Raw genomic sequence first — 22,207 nt, 5'->3', positions numbered from 1 at the left:
TTTTTGCAGACATATGCACATTTGTGGCCTGCTGAAGGTCATTTTGCAGGGCTCTGGCAGTGCTCCTCCTGTTCCTCCTTGCACAAAGGCAGAGGTAGCGGTCCTGCTGCTGGGTTGTTGCCCTCCTACGGCCTCCTTCACGTCTCCTGGTGTACTGGCCTGTCTCCTGGTAGCACCTCCAGGTTCTGGACACTACGCTGACAGACACAGCAAACCTTCTTGCCACAGCTCACATTGATGTGTCTTCCTGGATGAGCTGCACTACCTGAGCCACTTGTGTAGGTTGTAGAGTCCGTCTCATGCTACCACGGGTGTGAAAGCACCACCAACATTCAAAAGTGACCAAAACATCAGCCAGAAAGCATAGGTACTGAGAAGTGGTACTGTGGTCCCCACCTGCAGAACCACTCCTTTATTGAGTGTCTTGCTAATCACCAAAGATTCCCCCCTGTTGTTTATTCCATTTGCACAACAGGATGTGAAATTGATTGTCAATCAGTGTTGCTTCCTAAGTGGACAGTTTGATTTCACAGAAGTTTGATTTACTTGGAGTTATATTGTGTTGTTTAAGTGATCCCTGTATTTTTTTTTACCAGTGTATATAAAATTAGAAGAAGCTTATCTTTTAATCCTACTACAAGTTTTAAGGCTTTAGAAACCATGGCAGGCTTTTAGTTGTATGACTTTAAACTAAAACCCCACTTTTCTAGTTTATTTTTCTAATCTTTTTAATGAACTTTTTAAACAAGTGCCAAAAGTGAAGCAATGCAAGACAATTAGGTTGTCATAGAAAAGGGAGGCCAATACAAACAAGCAAAAAACACTAGCCACTAATAGAATGCCATTAAAAACATAATCATTATATAAGGTGTATGCAAATAGAAAATGAAATATAAACCTGCAACCGCTACCTATTTGGTAATACTGCTACTCCCTAAATAATGACAACAATAGCAAAAGGAGAAAGAGTTGTAATCATGCAAAATTAACATGTACAATGTAGTTGTGTTGTTGAATATTGTGTGTGTAATTGTGTTTGAGTGTTTTGCTATATGTGTGTGTGGGAGAAAAAAACTAGTAAAATATGAGACAGACACACCAGTGATGTAGCCTAATTTCAAGTATCTATCACTATATAACCTCAAAGTAAAAATAAAATACTACTACCTCTATGCTAATACGGCTACTGTCTAAAATAATGAGAATATTTAACATTTATTACTGAAATAAATAAGGATGCCGTGGTTAATGATCTGTATTTCAGTGTCTTTTGGTTTATATACGTATGTTGAAATTTGCGTATTTGACATCTTATTGTGCGAATTATTCCCTTATTTGCTGTTTCACCATCCAGTCATGACTATTGACGTTGATTTAAGAGAAGCTCAATGGCAACGCCAGGATCTACGCGCTGATCGCATCCTGATGCCACGTCATTAGTAGGTACGTGTTTATAGGCGCAACGCGACTGACACAGAACTTGACCAATAAGAAGCGGCCGCTGAAGAAGGAGGTCGGCCTCGACCAATCAGAGTGCGACGGAAGGAGGCGGCTCGATCTCAGGGAGCTAGGAAGGGGGCGAGACTGGCTGATAGGCGTCCCCACCTTTCTTAGACCTGAATAACTGTATCTCGTAACAGCGCTGCAGTCATGTGTGGTGAGTGGTTATTCTTCTCCTGTAGCATTCATTGAGAATGTTACGTTATTCTCTTATTTAGGAGTGAAAACAGACAAAAATAAAACAGCGTAGAGTGTGTGTTTAGTGTAAAGGCTGTTAGCTGGGTGGCTAACCTCAGTCCTGTTAGCGAACATGAGCTGGACTTGCTGATGCTGCTCGTCACATAAATATAAAAGTGTCTATTTCTTTTGCTGTTTTTCGCTCTGTTTCTGACCTGTGAGTTATCATTGTGGGTGCGAGTGAAAGTAATACGAATATATTTTCTGCTTTCTTCCGATTAACGTCAGACAGCTAATTTACCTTGCGATGACGCGTTCTAACTTCAATTTGCTGTTTGTCATTGATCGAAATTACTGAGAATACATTTGAGTTTATATCTGACAAAAAAACAAAACAAAAAAAAAAACAACCTAATGCCCCAAAAGTGAAACTCAACCAGTAGATTTGTCAGGTTGTGTTTGACACCCGTATCACGTTAAAGATCAAAATATTCACATAAATATGTTTTTGTTTATAATCGTTTTGTAGGAAGAGAAGTGGAAATCTTTGTCCGTTGCTTTTGTTCCATTTGTGACTGATTGATGATTTATCTGTCTCCTATAACTGTCATTACAATCTGAGCATACCAACTGGACCTGATCAACTAGTTTCTATGGTTTTCTCTTGTTACCTGCAGACGCTTTGCTCGGGTTAACATACTATTATTATATACTATTTTCAGCCCCGATGTTTCCTGTAATTCATTCAGCATTTTTGCCTGCTCCCCACCTACTCCCGCTGTTCTGAATGAGTGCTCTGTTTCTTAGCTTTCTTCAGGCTAAACATTTGCATTTATCTGAGACTGCATTTATCTGTCACCACAGTAATATAGTGATTGTCAGTAAGCTGGTTTAGTGGGTATACACAAGTCTTAGTGTAATCTAAAGCTTTACAAACAATCAAAATGACCTGGACAAAGATTTTTACTGATGTCACTGTTAAAATACCTTCACCCGGTGACCCAGCTTATACATGCTTTTACTAGGATGAATAATAATGTCTCATTCCTTTAAGACTGGTTTCTGGTGGATTACTCATCAACTTCTTGATATTAATAGGTCGTTAAATTTCAAATATATGACACAAATTAGAGTATATTTCCCTCTTTAAAAAAGGAATAAATTTGGCAATTTCTAAATTTTCTAAAATTTAATGCTTATGTATTAAATGTTATGTTCTACGCTCCTGCATTAAGGTTTTTAACAAAAAACCAGTATATCTTCCCTATTTTATTAACTATACTGATGGTGAGTTTTGTTAAAAGCGAGTCATGTCTTTATATTGTTGCATCACACTTGCTTATTGGAAGAGATTGCTGTGAAGTCAATGGCTCGATGCAGTCGGCTTGGCTTCCTTAGATGAACTCTTTTTACCAATTGTCATTGCATGTTTAACTGATTGTGATTGTTCTGTGTCAGTATAATTAGGATTGAACTGGGCTGTAGGTAAATGGCTCTGATGTGACTCTGATTATATTTTATTGGATTTTCTATTAGTAAATATGAATTGGACCTGTTCTAGTATTGAACCAGTTATGTAATGGTCCTAAATAACCACTGTCACCTGATGTAGAAATTTAGAGCCTAAAGAGCATATTTTAAATGAATTTCTTTGTTTTCTTTACTGCTTCTCAGGAATATTTGCTTATCTCAACTACCATGTTCCAAGGACACGCCGGGACATCCTTGAGATTCTTATCAAAGGTCTTAAACGCCTGGAATACAGAGGCTACGACTCAGCAGGTGAGACATACTTTTTTCGGATGAAAGCAAATTCTGCATGTCATTCGGAAATCAAGGTGCCAGAGTCTGGAGTAAGACTGGGGAGAAGGAAATGCCAAAATGCCAGAAGTCCAGTGTCAAGTACCCACAGTCAGTGATGGTCTGGGGTGCCGTGTCAGCTGCTGGTGTTGGTCCACTGTGTTTTATCAAGGGCAGGGTCAATGCAGCTAGCTATCAGGAGATTTTGGAGCACTTCATGCTTCCATCTGCTGAAAAGCTTTATGGAGATGAAGATTTAATTTTTCAGCACGACCTGGCACCTGCTCACAGTGCCAAAACCACTGGTAAATGGTTTACTGACCATGGTATCACTGTGCTCAATTGGCCTGCCAACTCTCCTGACCTGAACCCCATAGAGAATCTGTGGGATATTGTGAAGAGAACGTTGAGAGACTCAAGACCCAACACTCTGGATGAGCTAAAGGCCGCTATCGAAGCATCCTGGGCCTCCATAAGACCTCAGCAGTGCCACAGGCTGATTGCCTCCATGCCACGCCGCATTGAAGCAGTCATTTCTGCAAAAGGATTCCCAACCAAGTATTGAGTGCATAACTGTACATGATTATTTGAAGGTTGACGTTTTTTGTATTAAAAACACTTTTCTTTTATTGGTCGGATGAAATATGCTAATTTTGTGAGATAGGAATTTTGGGTTTTCATGAGCTGTATGCCAAAATCATCCGTATTAAGACAATAAAAGACCTGAAATATTTCAGTTAGTGTGCAATGAATCTAAAATATATGAATGTTAAATTTTCATCATGACATTATGGAAAATAATGAACTTTATCACAATATGCTAATATTTTGAGAAGGACCTGTATGTAAACTTCAGAAGTAATGTAAATATGGACTCTGTTTACTCTATTTTCTTATGAGTTTCCTGTTTTTTTTTTATTGTTTTTTTTTTATTGTTAGGTGTGGGAATCGATGGAGGCAATAGCAAAGACTGGGAATCAAATGCCAAGGCCATCCAACTGATCAAGCAACGTGGAAAAGTTAAGGCTCTCGATGAGGAGATTCACAGTAAGCTGCGATTAAGCTTTGTTCAATCAGTCATTTATAGAACTACTGGCGTTTTAAGCGCTTGTTACTTTCTGTTTGCCCTTTTAGAACAGCAGGATCTTGACCTGGATGTGGAATTGGATGTTCACCTTGGCATTGCTCACACCCGCTGGGCGACCCACGGTGTGCCGAGCCCAGTGAACAGTCATCCACAACGATCGGACAAGAACAATGGTCAGTTGTTTTATAAAGGCGGAAACTAAACAGACTTCAGATTGTTGGATCTGTGTGCAGCTGTCGTGGATTTCTAACAGTTTATGATGATCTTTCTTGTTGGCAGAGTTCATTGTAATTCACAACGGAATTATTACCAACTACAAAGATCTAAAGAAGTTCCTGGTGAGCAAATACTACTTGGAACAAAAAAAAAAACATCAGTTTGATTTCATTCTTCTCACAAACACAGCTCATACACTCACATTCACTCCACAGGAGAGCAAAGGTTATGAGTTTGAGTCAGAGACGGATACCGAGACTATTGCCAAGCTGGTGAAGTACATGTATGACAACCGGGAAAGTGACGACATCAGTTTTGCCACACTGGTGGAGCGTGTGACCCAGCAGCTGGTAAGGAGAAGCTGATGGAAAAAATCAGTGCCTCAGAGGTAATTAGAGACACAACGGCTTCTTTAACATGTTGTCCTTTCACCTGACAGGAAGGAGCTTTCGCACTGGTCTTCAAGAGTGTGCATTACCCTGGAGAGGCAGTTGGAACAAGGTACACCCCTACTGATGAAGGGACAATGTTATGTAAAGTTGAGAATAAAGATCCCACTTTATTTAAAGTTTGTTATAATATAACTGCTGTTAGAAATAAGTTAGGCCTACATGCTATACATTTTATACTTAAAGTCTCAATTAGAGTGATCTGTAACATGGTTTTTTGTGTTTTGTGCAGGAGGGGAAGTCCCCTCCTGATGGGAGTGCGCAGTGATCACAAGCTGTCCACCGATCATATCCCAGTGCTCTACCGCTGCTGTAATTACTCCTGTTTCTGTTCCTAGTCTGAATACTTTGAATTTTATATAAAGGATGCAAACCTTGGCTCTAACTGTTTTATTTCTCCAGCTGGAAAAGAGAAAAAGAGCTGCAATTCCCTGCCCAGGACAGACCAGGACACATGCCTGTTCCCACTGGATGAGAAAGCTGTGGAGTACTACTTTGCATCTGACGCAAGGTAGGCTGCATCAGCCTTTCTACTGCTTACAGCGCTTTGGAAGTATTCCTCTTGAAGTTTTCACATTTTGTCACATTACAACCACAAACATTAACCATTACACGTTGTGCTCAATTTGTAAAGCGGAAGTAAAAGGATGCACTGTTTTGTAAATGTCTGAAAAATGTGTGGCACATTTGTAGTCTGGCCCCTTTACTCTGAAACCCCTAAACAGGATCCAGCAGCAAAGTCAAGCTATGTGTAATTTAGTCTTATTATAAATCCTGCTTTTCCTTGAGGCTTCAGAGGTTTGTTAGAGAACATTAATGAAGAAACCACACCATGAAGACCAAAGAACTGTCCGAGCTACCGCACCCTGCTGGCCGTCAGACGCCTCGGAGCTCCTCCGGTACTTGGTCCCCAGAAGCAATCACAAACTTTATCTAACATTGACTCTTAAAGGAACGACTCTCAACCAGTTTCTTACTTTTAGCTCTTTTAATCTAAATTAAGGCAGAGGAATGATTAGAGATCAGCGCTGAGGCTCCTGTCTCGGACCGTCGCCGTCTGTTAGAGGATGACGAAGAGCCTCGATAGAAAGTCACATATAGTTTTACATCTGGCACTTCAATGCAATGGATGTGCACTCCATCAGTGATTATCAGTAGACTATGTGTCACCATTGTGGTGTCTTATCTGTTAGATTGTGTAGTAGCGGGTGTCTTTCCTTAATCGTGTGCTGTGATTTTCTAATCAAACCAGTTATACCAGCTGCTCCACTATCAAACCCAGTGCCCGAGCCTCAGGTCATTCATGACAAACCATGGGCCATTTATCCTTGTAATGTGTGTTTTTATTAGCATTCTTATCCTATTCTAACAAAAGGGAAACATTAGAACTTGTATTTTATATTACTATGGTATAAATGGGAAAAAACAGCTGTGAGTCATATTAATAAAGGTTATTCCCAACAGAACATAGCAGGCAGGTAAGTTTTGGATGGCATTAATAAGAGAAACTGTCAAGAGGCAAATGTGACTCTGGAGGAGGTGCAGAGATGCACAGCTTACGTGGAAGAAACTATTGACTGGACAGTTTGTGTGCTTCACAAATCTGGCTTTTTTGGAAGAGTGGCAGTATTGTTGAAAGAAAGGCATAAGATGTCTCCTCCACAGTTTGCTACAAGCCATGTAATGGACACAGCAAACACGTTGAAGCCTAAATGTAAATGTCTGGCTTGTGTGCGGTAGAAAACTAACACTACGAACACACCATCTCCATAATAGTGGATCAGGAAAGCTGGTCAGTTTGTGGTTGTAATACGAGGTATGAGTACTTCCAAGAAACTGTCACGTATGCTCGCTCTAGGTAAACTTTACGAATGAATCCATAATTAAATGTTCATTTATATTGTGGTTGATCTTCTCTAACGCCAGTGCTGTAATCGAGCACACAAACCGGGTGATCTTCCTGGAGGATGACGATGTGGCTGCTGTGATGGAAGGTCGGCTGTCCATCCACAGGATAAAGCGTCGGGCGGGGGACTACCCGGCCCGCGCCATCCAGACCCTGCAGATGGAGCTACAGCAGATTATGAAGGGTGAGAGGAGGGTCAACTTTTGTGTTTGCATTTAGTTGCATCTTATCACTACTGATTCTCAGATTTGCAAATAAATCATATGTACCCTGCCTTGTACTTTTCTCTTTAAGCTCATTATTACCTCTCTGTGAAATGTACTGGCTGTTTCTGAAGCTCAGCTGCCTTAACCCTGAGGCTAAACCTTTTGATCCAAGTAGTTAAAACACCTCTGCATTAGTTGCATTCCCCAGAACAGTTGTTGTTGTATTATTTCTTGACTTTCTTACCTTTTTATGTGTCTGAGTTGAAATGTGCTTATAGTATACATTTGTGGACTAAAGCCTGTCAATGGCTTTTTATTTCTTCCTTTTAAAAAGTAAGAAGTACATTTTATCAGTTGGCACACTGGTTGCAAATAGCATACGCAAAATTCACTTTTTTATGCTCCTTTCTTACTGTGGACTGATTACACAATATAAAAGTGAACCGTCTTGAAGCACCAACACTTGAACTTCAATGTCTCTGGTTCCTACCAACTCATTGTGCTGCAGTTCAGACTCGTCTTATGCAAACTAATTTGCCACATCAGTAATTAATCAGGTAAGGGGGTTTTGTGTTTGCTTCTACCCCTCTTATTTTTCCAAAACAGTCCAGCAGAGGGCAGAGGAGAAATGATTTTGGCTCCACTTCACATTCCCTTATGATCGAGTCATTACTCTGCCTCTTTCTCTGCTGAATAACTAAATTTGCATGACCCAAATTGCTGTGGAAAACAGGCTAAAACAACAGCAGCATTTCTGTCTATCAGTGTTGTTATTGCTGAGAGAAAATCATCTGCCAACTTCTTTTTTATTTTGTATGTTTCCTTCAAGAGGAGCTAAATCCCAAGTCAACTTTTTTTGCAGATAAATTGTGTAAACTGGGCCTTATGTGTGTTATCTTTTGTTATTGTGCTATTTTTTATTTTATTTCATGTAAACTTGTTTAATTCTGCAATACTTGTCTTTGTGCTGCCCTTCTTGGGTTGAACAGTGGTTACTGCAGTTGAATTTTCCTATTGGTTGAAACGTATAGCTTGGCCATTGTCAACTTCACAGCCCCCGCATTCGGGTGTAATGCTGCGTTCCATTAACCTCAGAAGTTGGAACTGGGATGTCAGAGTTTACGTCGTTTCCGAGTTGTAGCGTTCTAGTTTCTGCTTGTTTTCGTTTGTATTTCTTGCAACTGTAACAGCAGTCTTACAACAACAATGACAATAACACTGTTCTACGTGGCATTTTGTGCATGTAAACAGCGTTGAAACATCCCCTCTTATAAACACTGATAATTGGTACGTGTACAACTGGGCTCACTGGGTTCAATAAAGCATCTCTTAACCTCCGATGATGAGGGGGGGTGAAAAATTCTCCACCTCAAAAGATCTATCCGTGGCGTAACTCGCAGTGCTGCTCTGCTCACTCTCCATGTTTCAATATTGGTAGTTTGAATTAAACTAGCTGCCACTTTCCCTTGTCCTCCTGAAAACGCCCCTGCTTACCCCCTCCACTGATCCCCACACCTGGCATTGCCCACTTTAGTGGCATTTTTCAAAATTTGTCTGAGGGCGGAGTTATTCCTTTTCATAGGGTTTAGTTCCACTTTAAAGTTGGAGGATTTATCTTGATTCTAAAGACGATATGAAGTAGTAGAAAGGACAAACCTCCCCACAGTTCCAGGAAACCAGAACTACCAGTAAAAAGAAGGTTGTTGGATCTCATGTCAGATCAAACTGTTGAGCTCCTATGTTCTGAAGAGAGGTGAACCTTTTATTTTGAACTGGTATTGTTAATGTTCCCTGTTTTCTGATCCTGTCCTCACAGGCAACTACAGCTCATTCATGCAGAAGGAGATCTTTGAACAGCCAGAGTCTGTGGTGAACACCATGAGAGGAAGAATCAACTTTGACAACAACACAGGTTAGAGAGTTGGTATGAGGCGCACTGATGTATCTCATTTTAGATGTTTTCATTTTTAGGTATCAAGACTTAAAACCAAAAAAGAGAGAAGACAGTAATTTAATTGACGCCCTCTTGAGCTTCACTTTTTTGTCACATTACAACCACAAACTTCATCATATGTTGTTGGGATTTTATGTGATTGACCACCACAAAATATGGCAACGCTGTCAAGTGGAAGAAAATGATACAGGATGGCAGCGCCCATTTGTATTCAGCTTCCCTTAGGCTATGCTTTGTAAAACCACATTTTGTTTCTAAAAAAGCTGTAAGCCTTTTCTCTACTACCTACTACCATGTAGGCTAAGAAGCTGAATTATAGTCTCTTTGTCTTCCATTTAATAACCCATAAACGTCTCCACAACTTTCTCCCTGACCTGTCTGCTGTGTTTTTTGGTCTTCATGAAGATGTTTGTTCACTAATGACTTACTTACTTAAGGAGTCTTACTAATTAGGTGACTTCTCCCAAATCCCAAATAGAAGACACTGAGGGTTGTGGTTGTAATGTGACAAAATGTTGCAAAGTTCAAGGGGTCTGAACACTTTTCCGAGGCTTTATCCATTTCATTAAAAGTCTTCAAAAAAATTCCTGAAGACTAATTTGAAGTAAATCTATATTTCCTTACTAGACATAAATAGATTTAGCTGTTAGTTATTACTGCAAAACCTGCTAATGCATAACGACTTTCAGTTTCAGGGATTCTTCTGATCTCTTTTTTTGTTTTATGCTTCTAAGATTGAATTTAACATGAAAGATTTGGCTGATGGGCTCTTTGATTTGCTTTTTAGTAACACTGGGTGGACTGAAGGACCACATCAAAGAAATCCAAAGATGTCGGCGACTTATCCTTATTGCTTGTGGCACCAGCTACCATGCTGGAGTAGCTGTAAGTAGAACTCAACCTCTCAAATTTTCTCGTTACTCATACTGATAATTACTTCGATGTGTTTAGTAGACACAGGTAAGAGGTTTATGTCTTGCCCCATTCCCTGTTTTGAGTTTGACTGGCTTGTTTTAACAGAATGACGCTGACTAGTCGTTTTTCCCTTTTTCAGACCCGCCAGGTTCTGGAGGAGCTTACCGAGCTCCCTGTCATGGTGGAGCTCGCCAGCGATTTCTTGGACAGAAACACCCCGGTCTTCCGAGACGATGTCTGCTTTTTTATCAGCCAGTCAGGTGTGGATCTGGGTGCCAACCTGATTTAGTCCACATTCCCATCTGTACTCCACTTTCCCTGCAGAGCTAACTTGGCTGTTCTTTGTGCTGTGCTCTGGAGGATTGATGATTTCATTTTTACCTGAGTGTGATATTTCTGTGCTGGGCCTTGAGGTCTTTTCCATGAAGCCTTCCTAGACCAGGGTCCTGAAGCAGTTTCCTATCAAACTGATTATTTCTGCCGACCCTGCAGGGGAGACCGCTGACAGCCTCATGGCTCTGCACTACTGTAAGGAGAGAGGCGCTCTGACGGTGGGCATCACCAACACAGTGGGCAGCTCCATCTCCAGGGAGACGGACTGTGGAGTCCACATCAATGCTGGGCCAGAGATTGGAGTAGCCAGCACCAAGGTAAAACAGGACAACCACAGCTGCTCATTTAACCTGTAAAAAACGCACATAGTATTAAATACATCCAAAGAATTAGATGTTTCTCTAATCTTCTTGGACCCGATTCTCGTACAGTGTCTTCCACACTTATTGAGTAAAGATAAAAAAGACGCCTTAAATAATTTATTATTGCTTTGGAATTATTTTTACTCTTAAATCCTTAGAAAAATGCAACCTTTTACTTTCAAAACATTTATTCAGGGTGGAAAAATCCCAGATTTACAAATATTTTGTTTTTACAAAATGATACAGACCCCCATAACAATTTTTGTAAAACTATTTCACTTGAAATGTATTTTTCCAGTTTATAGTTTTTCTTAAATTGATCAGGTAAATGACTACCTGCTCCCCTGGAGTAAAAAAAGCCCATTTCTCTAGGCCACTCTTCAAAATAGGAAAGACAAGAGAAGATGCTATTCAAGCAAAGCTGATGTGTGTTGATTTTCATAAATAGGGATGAGGTTAAAAAAGAAAAGAAATTGCCACTGGCCTGAACTTGTCCAAATCTAGTCAGTGCAATATTTAAAGAGGACATATCATGCTTTTAAATCCTTTCTTTTCACTCTTAACTCAGTCAGTTGTCTGTATAAAGTATAACTGCAATGCTTTGGTCTGAACACCTGGTTTTTGTAGCTCCACAGGCTCCACACCCAGCCCCCCTCCAGGTCAAGGAGCGCTGCACCATAACCCGTTCGGCCACTTTTGTAGTTTGATAATAACAAATATCTAGCTGCGCAGAAATGAGGCAAAAACTATGCAAAATTGTTTATGTAATAATAATATTCAAGCTAAAAGCAGCACACAGCGCTAACATAAGCAGAAGGCACAACGCTACTGTTATCAGAACAATGGCCAGGACGTCATATCAACACACAATAAATTCATGTATAAAATAAGGTTTGTTGTCATTTGAGCGATATTTGCAGCTTACGGCTTTGTTGTGTCCGTTGTTTCCATAGACAGAAGGACCTGAACGCTTAATCAGATGAAGTCTTTCAGCAAATCCTTCTTGATACTGGCGGAGGTTGCTGAAGGCACTTGTTTTTGAAATGGGGAAATGGGAATTTCCCCACTGATGTGGGAACATTTCCATGAAAAATTAAATGTAACCAGGGACTTTGAAGAGGTTTTGATGCTGGGGGACAGTGTAATAAATTGTGTGGGTTAATACATCCAACAACCAAACATTTATACTTATCCACTTGCAGCATAGTCATATTTGAGCTTGGACTACAAAATCGCAGCGAGAAATAAAAATGGTGGATTCGCCAAATTAATCAGTCAGAAGTCCATGACCTTATTTATCTCTTCCACAGCAAATACTGTGATGCAATGGTTCAAAGAACGCAACACATGATAGAGAAAATTGAACAGGCTGAAAAATATGACCGAAACAGAATATAAAGATATCTACACAGCCCCTGGAGAGACTAAATTCAACTTTTTTGCAGTCCTACAGACTCCAAGTACACAACAAAATGTATTTAATGGCTAAAAAAGTGGCTTTTGCATGATATGTCCCCTTTTAAAAGGTTTAAAATGTTTTAAATGGCTGAAAGTGTGACAGAAATAACGAGGAGGGGTGTGCTTACTTTGGTGATCTGTTGCAAGATGTTAAATGACCATTAGCTCCTATCCACATGCCAACCGACTGATTGGGAGACAAACAGGGAAACAGTAGATTCTATCCTACCAGCAATAACATAAATACGGTTTGATAAACTCTACTAAATTTATCTGTAACTGTGTGCATTTGTCAGATTAGACTAAGATAGAACTAATGGTAATAAACCAAGGGATAAATGCCTTGGAAGTCTTGTTAAACTGCATGGCGGCATGAACTCTACTGAGACATTAAAACAAGTCTATTGACCTTTTCCTGATAATGGGTCATCATTGAGTGAACTGGCCTTTTAATACTCAGCTTGAGCTAGCTGTACACTTGTTTTTAGCATCGGTTCACAGAAGCCAATCATTACTAATCGAAATCCAGAAACTCCATCACCAATCTTGTTCCACCTTTATGGAGCTTGACATTGTCTTGCACTCTAATCTGTCAGGTAATACAAATAAGAACCCTAGCTTTATCCACTTGTCTCATGTGAATGTCGATCCATTGGTATTTTTTGCCTCTCCCTCTTCTCACTTTCATAACCAGAAGGATTTTCCAGCTGGGACTGAGAGCAAAGAGCTAAAAGCTCGGCCAGGAGAGGGAGAGAGTGAAGCAAGTCCTTTCCTGGTTCAGACCTTGGGCTTGGCTCAGTGACTTCAAAGCTCCATAGCACGCCTTAGAGACGCCATCATTTATTGCTGTGTTGGTTGTGCCAAAGACAAACCTTCACCAAACACTGAACATTTACAACCCAGCTCATCAAATCAGATCAGTGGGAAACATCTAACTCCTTGAAGTTTCTTTCCTTCCTTTCATTCTGTTCAAGATTCATGGAAATGTGGAGAATTGTGATTGAGCGTCTTGATAAACCTTTTTGGCCAATCTGATGACAGAGCTTAGAAGATGTCCACTTTCTGAATTACATAACAGCAGTTATTGGGGTCTTGGAGGGTTACAAAATTAGTTTTCAAGTGAAAGTTAGAAAGAGGTTTCTTCTTGTCATATCTGAAGCGGTTGTGCAGAGCTGTAAAACACAAAAAAGTTGGTGATTATGCACAAGTATGTAAAAGATCAGATTAAAATGAAGAACTGTTACATCATTGCAGACAGCAAGGACTGTCACAGCTCTGAGTATTTGTGGTTAAAGTAGTATCAGTGGAGGTTTTACTGTTATACATACTGGCATTTTCTCTCAACCTGGCTTCTCTTAAATCTCCCAAATGGGCATGGAGGGCCTCCAAACATGCTCAGAGTAGGTGGTGATGACGACAGACTTGGAGGCTCAGAGAGTTTGAGCTGTGACATTTCCCGAATGATCAGAGGGGTATTTTAAATGTAATGTTCAGAGCTCATCTGGTTTTCCAGGATGAGCAGTTTGGTACTGAAGCCCGCTCCTCCTTTCCTTCCCCATCTGGGATACATTAGTGGCAATCCTATTAGAACAAAGAGACAATAAGCTTCACTAACCTTACGTAAGCCCCAATTCTTTAGATTCAGTGTGATGACAAAAACTACAAACATGCATAAATCTAAAATGTCTTGGATGATTTTAGGTTATTAATATTGTTTTAACCTTTCACTGTGTAGGCCTACACCAGCCAGTTTGTGGCTCTGATCATGTTCGCGCTGTTGATGTGCGATGACAGAATTTCCATGCAGCCCAGACGCCGTGAAATAATCCAGGGCCTCAGAGTTCTTCCAGGTAAACCCAGACAAAGGTACTCTCTGGTAAAGCCAGGAATGTCCTAAACCCTTGCGGGAATCCCAAGCAAACAAAACAGCTGTCACACAAAAAAATAATTACTTTTCAGAGCTTCTTATTTATGAATGCAACCAAGTCACTTGGATGAGAAACTTAAGTAAATAGAGAAGCATAGAACAAAAAACATGAGTGGGAGGCAGAAGGAAGACTACAGGCTCTTGGCTTGTTGTGCGCTTCCCTGGACCTGAAGCACATATTGAGATAACTGTGATAATAAACCCATAAGGAATCTCTCTGTATTTTCAGGCCGTGCCCATAATTATCTACAGTTCCTTGCAGAAGGGTTCATACTCTTGAACTTTTCCATATTTTGTCTTGTTACAACCACAAACCTCACAGTATTTTAATGGGGTTTTGTGCGATAGACCAGCACAAAGTAACTAATAAATGTGAAATGGGAGGTAAATGATCCATGTTTTTTTTCAAATTTACACATACTCCCTTCAGAAGTCACTTTTCAATATTTAGATATTTAAAAGGATCTGAAAACATATTAGAAAAACATGTGATAATGTTAGTGAAAACGATAACCATTTATCTCTTGGGATGAACAAATAAGCAGTAATGTCTTTCTGCTATGGGCAAATAGCTAACAATGGACATCCCATTTCAACAGCAAGGTTTAATTCAAAAACCTGCATTTGGGGAATCTCTCCAGTTTTGGGAATAAAACAACTTGTTTCGTAATGACTTTACAAGCTCTTTACCTTTTTTTCTGTTTACAAAAAAGATTTTTATGCTCCATTAAACACCAGATCTACCAAATATATTGCAGACCTATAAAGCCTGAATGTGTTGCATTTCATTAACCAGCTTACAGTAATTGTAGTCTAAGCAGTTCCTTGTGATATCCATATTTTATACAGTGATGTTGCAATATATTGTGCATCCCTAAAACCATCATTTTTCTCTTTTTTATTATGCACTACTTTGTGTTGGACTGTTACATAAAATACACAAACGTTTGTGGTTGTAACATGTCAAACATGTGAAGAACATTTAAGAAGTGTTGACGCTTTTGGAAAACACTGTCTACTCAAATATAATACATTTTACTGAGATTATGTGCGTTGCCTTAATCAGCCATTTTTTAGAAAAAGAGAAGAGACTTGCATTAGATTTTCCCTTTGTTTTGTTTGTTAGATTTGATTAAGGAGGTCCTCAGTTTGGATGACGAGATCCAGAAGTTGGCGACAGAGCTGTACCAGCAGAAGAGCGTGCTGATCATGGGCAGAGGCTACCATTATGCAACATGCTTGGAAGGAGCCCTGGTGAGCAAATCCAACCCAGTTTTTACAAGCTTTATCAGATGATTTGGTTTCCTTCTGCTTCTCATGTGAGCCTTTTAAAGACTCCTTTTAATTTCTGTAACATGTGATGTGAAAGGGCTTTAGAAATAAATCTGGTACCAGGGGAGCAATCTTGATTTAATGTTTTCTTATCATATGGATAGATAATGGCCTCATTATTATCAGACCTTACTCTATACCGAACCTTTGAGATCTTTGTGTTTTATATCATGTTAACCTAGGTTGGTCTGATTTAAAAACTATTTAAGGTCCATCTTTGTTTAATCTGTCAGTTTTGTTTGTTTTTTTCCCTTCGCTACAGAAAATCAAGGAAATCACCTACATGCACTCGGAGGGCATCCTGGCCGGAGAGCTGAAGCACGGTCCGCTGGCTCTGGTGGATAAACTCATGCCTGTTATCATGATCATCATGAGAGACCACACCTACACCAAATGCCAGAACGCCCTGCAACAAATCGTTGCACGTCAAGTAAGTATCCAAGCTAAATGCTAAAATTTGTTGCAAATCTTTGTGGAAAATGTGAAAGAAGTCATTCTTATACGAAACCAAGAGGTCTTGATTTAAAAATGCATATAGATCGTATGGAAACTGACATAAATCGTGTTTATATTGCATCAACTTTCTCTCTATGGATTCAAGGCTGCACAAAATTGGGAAAACATGCAACTACAATACTACTGCTGAACAGTGCTATGACACTAATGTTGACAATAACGCTATATTTTCCTGATTCTCTTGTTTTTGTTTATCACAAAGTACCACCTGTTTTTTTTTTTGGCATCAAGGCCACTCAACTATACATCAAGGGCAGTTGACGTTTTCAAGCTTCCAACCGGCCACAGATATTATTTCTACGCACATTTGCATGCATGGCATTTGAATTATAATATTGTTGGGATTATGAATCTGAGATTATTTAATATTAATATTTTATCAAATAATATTTCGGTCTGTTAAGGATTGTCCTGAGAATACCAGCCCCATTAAGGCGATGGTATTAGGACAAAATGGAAAGGTGTGAGACGAGCTCTAACATTATTGAACAGCATAAACTCTGCACATATATGGAATGAATTCACACAATTTCTTAAAATACAAGAATTTATTAACAAAAATAAGTCAACTCAAAGTCAAACATATTTCAATCAACAAACTCTTTACTATGCTAAAACAATCCAACTAAACTACCAAGCAGAATTAAAGAATAGGGAAGACTAATAGACTATGTACAATATAAACAAGTTGTTTAAAGATGATTGAAAATCATGACCAAAAGAGTGATGCAACATTACCATGCAATGTTTATGTTTGAAAACCAAGGATTATCTTGAAGAATCTGGAAATGAAGTTGTTAGTCTTGGAACCAACTTAGACAATAATCAGCAAATGTTTAGAAAACCATTCACAATGCAAGGTCAGGTAAAATATTTTAATAAAAGAATGTTTTAAATAATGATCTGCTGAATAAAACCAACGTTCTGGATGACCATTTCTCAACGGTGTCTCATTAGCTGTCTTTATTTATTGAAATAATATTTAAAGAAATATTAAGGGAGTATTTTGGAAAAGAGACAAATCTTTCTGGAGAAATGAGGCTTAATGGTGTTTACTTAGTTATCAAATTTAGTAAAATGATGTTGGACACTTTACTGGATTGAAAACTAAACCTTTCTGGGTAAATATTATTTAGCAGCAAGCACATGTCCTTACCTGTTAGCAGTTAAGCTAACAAAGAAGCTGATAGCTTAGCACCAGATTCAAACACACACCTTTAAAAATACCGTTAATAAAAGGGTTAAAATGCATAAGCGCGGACGGCGCGTTATGATCAATCTTCTGTTTAAAATCACCCTTTAAATAAAGTTTGTCTTAACTTTAAAAACATACAAAGAACACAACCTGAGCACATGTGCTGCAGATATTCTGCTAGCACCAAGATAGCTGAGTTCAACACAAACAAAACCAAACTTCATAAAATGAAAAACGTTAAGATCATTTCAACCTTAATCAGTTCTATGTTTTTCTGCCCGAACACTTAACCTCATGAACTGTGGTGAGGAACGTTGTCCAAGCGACGATGAAGTTTGAATAGAGCTCTGTGAACAAAGGGTTAGCTTCTAGCTAACCTCCATGGCTGTGGATGAAAGACGACCCGTTCTGTCCGCTAACCACACTGCACGTTGCCGTTACCACGGTGATGGGGTCTCTGCTGCCTTCCTTCCAGACTGGGAGACCGCTCCGCTCGGCTTCGTAGAGACCGCTTCTCTGTAGGGAACTTCTCTGGGACAGTTTGCTTCTGCAGACCTCAGAGAGAGAAAGTCAAGCCAGGCGTGTACCTTAATTCCCGTTTTTATGAATGAATACTGGGTACACAAACAGTTATTCACTCATACTTAACTTGTGCATATGATCGCGTGATCTTATGACAATCTTGGATCCAGTTTGAAGAGTTTATGTCTGTTTGCCAGCAAAGAGACATCAGTGCTTTGTCCCCCTCCTATCCCGATGAACACCGGTGTGGAAGAGGGCGGATGTAGCAGCAACAGCTGTGCTTTTATTTGGGCAGTGGCGTCACAGGAAGTCCGCAGTTATCCCGTTTCCTGGCTGTGCCGGAAGAAGGTTAATGCACTTTACTTTGAAAAGTGTGTACCGGAGTTTTAATGTTGAAATCCATGGCTGGGTCCCAACAATATCCTACCAAATATTGCATCCAAGCGGTCATTTGCGATTGCAGTATTGCAAACATTGATGTTGCTGTGACAAATTTAATTTGATTGGTTGTGCAGCTCTAATACATTTCATTTTTCCTGAGCCTGATGTGACCAGTCAAATGTTGTTCGTGAGGTCATTTAAGTCCTTTGTGAGCCACACCTCTGATTCTTCACCTCAGTCAATACAGGGGCGGTTTTGTTCTAGCATGACATCAGCTCTCTCAGTAATGCGTAGCACATGTGGCTTTAAAAGAAAGGTGACAATAAGCTGAGCAGGGAAATCTTTTTTGAAGCTTTTTTGTGACTCATATTCAGCTGATTTTTCAACCTGTATTGAATTCCAGGGTCGCCCCATTGTGATCTGTGACAAGGATGACCCCGAATCCATCAAAAACTCTTGCCGCACTATCAAAGTGCCTCATTGTGTGGACTGCCTGCAGGGCATCCTGAGCGTCATCCCTCTGCAGCTGCTCTCCTTCCACCTGGCTGTCCTCAGAGGATTTGATGTAAGTTTTGTACTGAGCATGGCCTAAATTACCACCTTCTTGAAAATAACTATGCAAACTGATCCCCAGACTTCACACTGTCATTATGTTGGCTAATGATTTCCAGTATCACCAGAAAAGGGATTCTGCAACACACTCGTAAGGAATGTATATTCCCAGTGTTTCCTCTAAACTGCGTTGTAGGCAAACACAGCGGAGAGCCGCCACCACCAGAAATAAACATTGTGTGTTTATATACAGATTAAAGTGTTCCCAACAGACTTCAAAAAGTAAAAAAAAAACAAGGTTTTTGGTGTAAGGATAGAAACTTTTCGGGGAAGGCCTTTTTAAAAAGTCACAGTTAATAAGTGGGTCATGTAATGCAGGTGTGACAGTCAGCCAGAGCTTCAGTGTAATAGTTTATATCAAAGCATTTTCATGTGTTAGGATGGAGCGCTCAAAGTCCAGACCTGAATCTAATTAGGAATCTGTTCTGTGGCAAGACTTAAGAATGCTCTCCATTCTCAGCTTCCACTAATTTACAAAGAAGGGGCAAAATGTTCAGTTTCTAGATGTGCAAAGTTGGTCAAGACCAAACAGACTTTCAGCTGTACCTGCAGCCAACAGTCATTTCCACTCAGGGTCTGAATACAAATGTTAAGGATTTTTTTTTGTAAGAAATAAAAACTATTGTATCATTTTCCTTTAATTTCACATTTGTGCACTAGTTGTCACCTAAAAATCTAGAAAATAAAATGACAAAAGATTGTTTTTTTTGTTTTTTTTTTTAGATTTAGATCAATTGTATTTTATAGTTTTCCAACAGCTATTCGTCATCACTGGACATCTTCTTAACCTGTTATCCTCATTAGGAGCAGGAAGCGAAGGTGTTGTGAAGGCCTATTGTATTTCTACCACTTTAATTGACATTTTCCTGTTTGCATTCAGGTGGACTGTCCAAGGAACCTGGCCAAGTCTGTGACAGTGGAGTAAAGGTCACGTCTATCACCTGATGACAAAAGCCTGGCAGGCACACTTTCAAACAACTGACATCGAGGGAGCGTCTGTATGAAGAGAAAACTACATCCTGTTTGGGTGTCCCATGTTGTCTTTTTTTTTTTTATTAAATATTTTAAGTGAGGCTTGTGAATCTCACTGTCACATTTTATTTGTATCTCACTGTCTTTGATTACTTAGAAACTTTTGGTATTGTCATTGTATTGTTGGTGAAGATTGGTTTGTGAATGGCAGTGTCGGGGCTGACATCTTCACCACATCTTGTTGTTTTTAGGATTTTAAGATAGTAGTCAACATATGGTTACTTTCTTTTGTTTAGAAAGTTGTGAGCAAGCCCACCACATTTGCTGCTGATTGGTCTCTGTTGGAGCTGATCCTTAGAGAAGTTAGACTTTAAAGACCTTCCTGGCTCATTTTCTCTTTTAGTGCAATGATTTGTAGGTTAGTTGGGATAACTTTCTTTGGCAGCTAATGATTTAAAGCGTTTTACTCCATGACTGAAGTAAACCACAGACTTGAATCATTCCAAGCCATAAGTCATCGCTTCTTGTTTGTAATTGCAGCTCTGTTTTGTGTTTCCCATCCTGGACTTGTTCTTCGTCTTCTTCCCAGGATGGGGGAGTAGCATCACATATCGGATCATAGAAAAATGCTTGTTTGCTCCTTGTGTATGTTACAGATCCTGATTCTGTAATAGTATGGGTAAAATCATATTTTTATTTCTGTTGCCTTACAGAGATCTTGTTATGTGTTTTTAATTGCAACTAAATTAAGTGAAGTGAGGAAAATTCTGTCTGAAGTTGAAGCCCTCTGTTTGCCGTTACATACCTGGACCATTTAGTTCTTTCCCATTTGTTTTCTATGTTTTTTCCCTTTTTTAAGTGATTTTTACAAATTTTTTTATTCTTATGCAGGGTTCATTTGTTTAAAAAAATGATTGTTACTGTTGTTGAAAATGTCAAACCAAAAATCTGTGCAACGGCTTCGACGATTGCAAACCAAAACACACACATTGTGTTCATCCATTGTTTTCGTAGCGAACAATGATTGTGGTGGATTTTGATGTACAACATATTGAGGCCCATAACGAGGACATAATACGCAGCACTATTTTGTTTACTGGTGTTGAAAGTCAGAGGCAATTTGTGTGGCTGTGGTCCTTTTTAGTGTGTTTTTCTTTCAGATGCCAAGATAAGGACATGGCTTGAAACGAGCATTGAAGCAGAACTGCATATTCTTACCAAAAAATGGGGAGTGAAAACTATATAATATTGTTACACATCATTTTAAAACCCTCACTTGTTACTTTTAGTTTTTTTTCCCTTTTTCAAATGGATGAAGTGACCAGTGGCACGCTGTTAGAGTTGATGCAATAAAGTTATTTGGTCTAAAGATACCATGCAGTGGTGTAATTTTATTTTTAATAAATGTACAGTGACAATAAAAACATCTAGTTGATGAATGGGGTTTCACAAAATACAAAGTTTAACATCACTCTCAAGCTCTGACCAACTCTGCAAGCTCTGACAAACTTCCTCCGTCATGTGGTGGGATAGGTCAGGGGTCAGCAACATTTGCGATATGAAGACACATTCCTGCCTTCGTTCCTGCTAAACTATAACTTATCAAGTTTTTAAAATGCCATCAATACAAAATATCTGTAGACAAAACATATTTTCTTGATTTAAAATTTGACTCTTTGTGGAAAATGACTAATTAGGTCTGTCAGCTTGGCAATCATCTGGTGAGCTTTTACCCGATGAAACGGCAGTCGCTGTAGCACTTCGGCAAGAAACATGTAACTTAATAATTTGAACAAAACAAATGTTTTTGACTTCTTGCCTCAAAATGATCACGGAGGGGCTTTGATAGAATCTGCCCATTCCTATCTGCGCTGGTGGTAAAGCACAGCACAGTCTACACAGACCTGCTTTATTTTTCATGTAATCCATACAGTGTTATCAGGTATGGCTCAAATGGTTTGCTTCTGTAGAGTACAAAAAAATGAATGTAGTCAAAAGACTGCTCATATTTTACCTTCTGTGATGTCTCACCTGCAACAGCCTGTGCATCTTGTTTTTAGGAGGGTAGATTGTATCTTTAATTTACAACAAACTGGCAAAACAAATAGAAAAACAAATCAGTAAAGCATAAGTTTGGCTGATATTACAGACATACCTGGCTCATGCCCTAAAAAATGCTTCTGACTTAATATTTCAAATTTATTACAATTAAAAACAATTGAAAAACAATTAAATATTCACATTAAGCATTAAAAGTTTACAATATTTTCTTCTTAGCTATTTGTACAATATATGCAGAATTCAGGCACATGAACACTTGCACATTTATCTTAGATGGACCACAGATTGTAAACACCAAGCATTTGGAATATTGTCCCCAGTGGTCT

The 22,207-nt window shown here is 39.3% G+C and overlaps 1 protein-coding gene across 1 annotated transcript; it reads left to right on the top strand.

Moving 5' to 3' along the window:
* Positions 1-1,519: 1,519 nt before the first annotated feature.
* Positions 1,520-21,193, top strand: LOC124878138 (glutamine--fructose-6-phosphate aminotransferase [isomerizing] 1). The gene is made up of 19 exons (XM_047381962.1): positions 1,520-1,657; positions 3,352-3,459; positions 4,417-4,524; positions 4,612-4,737; positions 4,844-4,902; positions 4,996-5,130; positions 5,220-5,281; positions 5,462-5,541; positions 5,632-5,740; positions 7,156-7,319; positions 9,158-9,253; positions 10,083-10,180; positions 10,350-10,470; positions 10,703-10,860; positions 14,099-14,213; positions 15,417-15,544; positions 15,885-16,052; positions 18,640-18,801; positions 19,729-21,193. The coding sequence occupies exons 1-19, from the start codon at positions 1,651-1,653 to the stop codon at positions 19,771-19,773; spliced, it is 2,049 nt and encodes a 682-aa protein (XP_047237918.1). The 5' UTR covers positions 1,520-1,650; the 3' UTR covers positions 19,774-21,193.
* Positions 21,194-22,207: the final 1,014 nt, after the last annotated feature.

The sequence above is a fragment of the Girardinichthys multiradiatus genome, chromosome 12 (assembly GCF_021462225.1).
Source record: "Girardinichthys multiradiatus isolate DD_20200921_A chromosome 12, DD_fGirMul_XY1, whole genome shotgun sequence".
Lineage (NCBI taxonomy): Eukaryota > Metazoa > Chordata > Actinopteri > Cyprinodontiformes > Goodeidae > Girardinichthys > Girardinichthys multiradiatus.
Note: the sequence above shows the minus strand (reverse complement) of the source record. Positions and strands in the feature narration are given on the sequence as shown.

Excerpts from the sequence above, each read along its gene's own strand:
- LOC124878138 (XM_047381962.1), top strand. Across the intron at positions 5,131-5,219 it reads AGCGTGTGACCCAGCAGCTG|GAAGGAGCTTTCGCACTGGT; the intron begins GTAAGGAGAAGC and ends TTCACCTGACAG. Across the intron at positions 5,542-5,631 it reads CCCAGTGCTCTACCGCTGCT|CTGGAAAAGAGAAAAAGAGC; the intron begins GTAATTACTCCT and ends TTATTTCTCCAG.